The sequence below is a fragment of the Saccostrea cucullata genome, unplaced genomic scaffold (genome assembly GCF_032062105.1).
Source record: "Saccostrea cucullata isolate Sc308-1 unplaced genomic scaffold, CSIRO_AGI_Scuc_v1 ctg9222, whole genome shotgun sequence".
Classification (NCBI taxonomy): Eukaryota; Metazoa; Mollusca; class Bivalvia; order Ostreida; family Ostreidae; genus Saccostrea; species Saccostrea cuccullata.
The window spans coordinates 20,160-25,914 of NW_026925673.1; the positions used below are offsets into that span (position 1 = coordinate 20,160).

The 5,755-nt window shown below is 31.8% G+C and overlaps 1 protein-coding gene across 1 annotated transcript; it reads left to right on the forward strand.

Moving 5' to 3' along the window:
* Positions 1–2,130: 2,130 nt before the first annotated feature.
* LOC134269580 (uncharacterized) lies at positions 2,131–4,325 on the forward strand. Its single transcript, XM_062751783.1, has 2 exons — positions 2,131–2,179; positions 3,572–4,325. Exon 2 carries the CDS (start codon positions 3,582–3,584, stop codon positions 4,020–4,022), a length of 441 nt encoding a protein of 146 aa, XP_062607767.1. The 5' UTR covers positions 2,131–2,179; positions 3,572–3,581; the 3' UTR covers positions 4,023–4,325.
* The last annotated feature ends 1,430 nt before the right edge of the window (positions 4,326–5,755 follow it).

Sequence of the window (5,755 nt, forward strand, 5' to 3'; positions counted from 1 at the left end):
TATATGTTATTACCCGATCATGACAAGTAACAAAATAATTGAATTGTTTTTGAAAGTGTTCGCATGTAAACCATGCTCTTGCGTATGCATTAATCTGGGAGACTTAAAATTTATTTACTCAATAAAAGATTGATTGATTATTTGTAGTTTAACGTCCCGCTCGAAAATTTTTCACTCATATAGAGACGCCACCATTTGCCGGTCGTGAGCTGCAAATTTTAGTCCTTTACTCGGCACTCAAAGCCATTGAGCAGAGAGGGGTCTCTTTCATGCCAGCACCTACTGCGAAACGGGACCTCGGTTTACACCGTCTTTTCCAAAGGACCGGTCTCCACGTCCCACAGTGGGATTCGAACCCGCGACGTATGGAATGACTCAATACTTCGCGACTCTAGAGCAGACGCCCTAACCACTGCACCATGTGGGCGACCACAATAATAGAATTTTTCTACATAAGTAAGGGAAGATAATGAATATTTGTTAGCAATAAAACAATGAACATTTTTCCCCTTTTATAAACAGCATTAAATAAATTTGTTATATAAGTATACTCAACAAAAAAGAAAGAAATATTCACATTAAACATGATTATTGAAGTTTTCAGATAAAATCTTAATTTTCAAAATTTATTTTAGAGTGTGTTGTGATAAAAAAAATGTCCTTTGTTCGAAATTGACAAGTTAAGTTGATGTCATTAACGTCGCCTCCAAATTCTAATGGGATACTTTTTAACTGATTCATATGTCATTTGCGACCTATCAGCGCTAGTGGATTTCTAATGTACACACGTCGTGTGCGAATACCAGCTCCTCTCATTCCCTTGCGAACAATTTGTGCACGTTAGAGCAATTTGAACATCAGTTCTGCGTCGATTGTACAGGTGCTGAAACAGGATCTGACGATCCTGTCCGGATGTGGTATCCCATGGATGGACAGTTCCTGGTCTGTCATCCGTGTTATTGGTGGAGACGTGCGTTTAAGTGCTGCAAAGCCGATTGATGTACATCAAATGCTTTTGCAACTTCCAGTTGCGTAGATCCAGTTAATATCATTGTTAGAGCCTTTTTACGTTCATCTTTGTTTAGGCGTGGCATTGTAGCATCAACATTGTAATCGAAGCAAGATCAACGAGACTTTTTATTATCATAGTTTAAATTATTGTGCCTCTGTCGTTCAACTTTTATTCTAATTGATATAATTCATTGGAAGTCGTTGGAAGTACATGTAGTAAGAATTGCCAATAAAAGATGAGGCAACTACTGCAAAATCACATATCTTTGTGGGATCACATTTTCGACGATTGAGGAAAAATGTGAGTTCGTGGCCCTTTCATTTCGTGGATAAGAAAAATAAAGTTTTACATTAGAAATTTTACAGAAATTTGCGGATCTCTTTATACATTGAAAACAGCGAAAAAATATACACGCACAAAAATCTGTGGTTTTGCAGTAATAATTTCTTCACTGTATAAAATGTTTGAAACATAAATTTTAGAGGGAAAAGTGTTGTCCATTTATATTTGTTCCTGTTCAACTTGCACATATAATACATATATTTTAGAAACTTTTTTACAAAGTTTATAAGTGTGATTTTACACAAAAGCAGCAACATAAGACGACAGTCTCTTTTCTCTAAAACCCCAAAAATATTTTTATTTAGATACTACACTGTCTGCAGAAAGTATAGAAACAAACACCGACTTTTCCCAAACAGCAATCTTTCGTAAGCTGACACTGATTAATCTATATTATCATTTTAACATAAAGCTTTGAGGCTACGAGTCTAAAAAGAAAATTATTTTCTTTCAAATTTATCAATTGAAAACAAAATACTTTTTATTCTTTTTTAGGTTTTATTTATATTTATTAGGTTTGACTACTCGCATTGAAATGTTCTAATTGTAGCCATGGTAAAATCATGTCAAAGATTTCATTGATTTTGTCGTTTACAGCATTTTTTGCTGTGAACATATTTCAGAAAGAGAAATGGAAACATAAAGCTTTAAACAAATAAAGAAAGATTAGTGTATTTTTCACAAAGCAATGTAAAAAATTCAATAGACATCACATTAATTACACGTAATCATGTACTTACAATTCATGTATGTTGTAGTTGCAGTGGAATTCGCGGTTGTACTAATATTTGCCGCCAGTTTTGCAATCAGTGTATACAAAATAAGGTCTGTGTTCTTAAATATCATTTCAAATGAGATTCAATCTAAAATTTAAATACAAGTTAAAATGAGTACATTTTAATCTTATAGAATATATTATAAAACCTTTACTCTTCCATAAGGACATTGGCAATGTTGCTGGGTTAAATATAGATTTTTTTTAGAAGTTTTGAACAAATTTAAAGGTACAAAACATGTATAGTTCTGCCAAAGTTAACCTACCAAGCCAGTTTTCCTTTTTGTCGAATTAATGTTTTCACAATTATTCCTAATGCATTTCTTGTGTATAATCTTTATAAAAAGGATCTACATTATTTTAGCCATGCAATGTCTCTACAACCCATTTATTTCATAGACGTTTTTAATGAATTACATTATTTTATTCTTTTTTCCGATGACATGTATATATTTTGGCTAAAAATGCAAATAAAGAAAGAGAAATTTCGTCATTGTTCTTTAATTTTATGTTACTTTCCTTAACATCTAATTATTATTTATAATGATTGAGAGTTTCTTTCTTGTAATTTACGTTATTGAAAACAAATTGTCTAAAATGCCTTTTGCATGGATTTTTTTTATAACTTTAATTTGTAATTACTATACTGTGCCTCCTTCACATGACTTATATAGAACATCCGATAACCTAGCTGTCACCACTTTCAACATGTTCATTATACGTCACATCTTTGCATTTCCAGCATAACATGGTAAATGACGACCTGGTGACTGTCTGCCCCTTTAGTTTACACAAAGTACAACTAAGCCAACACTATCTTTCTTGTTGTATTTCTTTATTCAATTCGTAAAAGCAAACAAATGTGCTTTTGTTTACCTCTGTAACATTCGCTTTATTTATTTCCTCCACTCCTAGATAATTCCAAACGGACGATCACTCTCAATGACTGTTTTTATAAATAAAAAATCTTTATATTAAACATTTTTTCTCAGGAAACTCTGCCTTGCCAATTACCTTAATTTTCTGGACTACAATTATAATATCAATTAAAGGTTTTTTTTTAATCACAAGCTTCACTCTCTAAAGAACTGATCTGAGAAAATTTTTCAGTTGCCTGTCGTCGTTGTTGTTGCAAACCTTTTTTCTCATTTTATTATCCCAAATCCACTTGAAAAATTTAAAGAAATTTGGCATAATGCTTTTTATGAAGAGTATTCAAATCTATTGACATAAAGCGCAAAACTCACTTTTAACGGATTTTAATTAAAAATTACTGAAAAATTACTGCCATCTCGTAAAAATCTTTTCCCTAAGAACCAATGAGACAGAAAACGTAGTACATAGAATTGATATATTTATGAAATATTGACTCTAATGTATACTTATTTTCCTTAATTCAGAAACTCTATTTACATGAAGATTTCTTTTCCAAACTCATATAGAAAAATAACAATGAGAAAAAGACGAAAAGAATTGATGCGCCTTCCTAGTATTCCAAGGGACTCTCCAAGCGAAACGAGGTTGACCAATGCAGAGAGTCCCTATTCCGATTCCAACTATGAAACAATAGAGGAACCAGACAAGCGTTGCGAACCTTTACGCGGAGAAGGAGAAAATACTTTATTTCTAACAGACGAAGATGGACAATATTTAGAGCCTAACAATGCAGACGGAACACATTCAGATATAGTGCACAGCGTAAATGGACCTAATGATTTCATTAACGTTTCTCCTGACATTGATTTATTAGATGATACGATTAACGATTCTCTTAAATCGGAGGCTGTGGACATTTTACAATCCGATAATACTGCTGCAATGAACGTAAAAATAGATGTGGAAAAAAATGAAGAGGTAAACGAAGATTTACCACCACGAGTGCAAGGATTTTGAAAAGCGAAAGTTTTTGTAAATCTCAGAATTTCTAAATCAAAAATTACAAAGAATAAGAGCATCATTCATCTTTTTAGATAATAAGGTTCATATCCAGATCGCATGAGATGATGAAAAGATAGAATGTTTGTTTCGTACTTATGTAGAGATGTTGTCTAGGAAAAGAGTACCAACCTATAAGATCATATCGGAAAACTTACCGAATCAATATTGTATATGCATTGCCAGTTCTTTTTAAACATAATTTTAGTTTGTGGTATGATACATTATCATTAATCATAATACAAAATAATACATCTGTACTCATATGATAGAAAGTAAACAATTTTATGTTATTTCAAATTTACTTGCATGAATAAGTTATTTCTTATTTTAAGAGAAATGTCATTTTTTCAACATTTTCAATATAATAAATAAATGTCACCAGAGTGTATAATACTCAATTAAACAATGTAAAGCATTTTAATCGAAACATTTCAGATATGTGATTTTAAAATAAATGTATAATGAGTGTATTATGTGTATGTGGCAAAAGCATGATTACATTATACGTTATACATTATACGGCTGAAGGGTACATAATCAAACTATAAAAGTTGATACTGTGAAATCATGAATTTTTTGTGGTTTGATTTTCATGGATTTCTAGGTACGATCCAATCTATTTAGTTTCCTCTGACCACGAAAATTTTTCCAATCAAAAATATGTTATTTTAAAGTGTTCGGAAAATAAATGATTAGCAAAAAGGGACAAACAATTTTCTAAACTGAAAAATACCGCACAGTGATCAAAAAGTGCATTGAATGTTTAACAAAACAAGTCCCGGATAAGTAATTACTTTGCAGTTTTATAACGAAAATTTTTTAAGCATCTAAGGAAAAAAAACTGAATCATTTTGGAAAATTATTTCATTACAATTACAATAATATTAAGAGATATTGTAAAATATTTAAACGAATAACCAAACACAAGAGTATAAACTGTAAAAACAAGAATATTTGGCACAAGAGCCCCTGAACGCTAAAATTTATCGTGCGCTTACGGATTTTTAAATATTATTATTTGTGCCTGTTCAAAGCTTTCATATAAGTACATGTCAACCGGAACTCGCGATTACGTAATGTCGAAGGGTCGTTAGATTTTACATACACACTAGCTAACATGATACATTGTAGGGTCGATCGATAAAGTTCTGCCAACTTATAATTTAATTAAACTATTGGTAGTTGTTAAGATACATATCATCAGCACCTTCAAAGTTTGGCTTCTCGGGGTGTCAATCATCTATCGTCTCGAGGTAAACAATGCAATCAAACATGGATATTGAGCTTGCAGAAAAAACCTGATTATGATTACCGTTTATCCAAGTAACTTTCTTTCCATGCATGCATTGTTTTAATATGAATGAAATGCGTAAATTCTCCATTTCTTTTATACAAAGAGAAATATATTTAAATATTTCCATTTCCAATTTTTTACCGTGGTGATGCAATCACATGGACGTGGCACAATGTTAAATTAATTAAGGAATCACTGTCTTGTTTGGAGAGTATGCCAGGGCATCAACAGTGGGAAACATTGTGCGAGGATTGTGCGAGGACTATTGAATTGGAATAGAAGTCCTCGTGTAATTTAAATCTATTAGTCTACATTTTTATGTCAAAGTCTACAATTTTATTTCACAATGAAATTTAACTATAAGGAATTACTGTCTAGTTAGCTTTGCCCGTTA

Bases quoted from the DNA above. Each gene is read 5' to 3' on its own strand.
- LOC134269580 (XM_062751783.1), top strand. From the start codon at position 3,582: ATGAGAAAAAGACGAAAAGAATTGATGCGCCTTCCTAGTATTCCAAGG.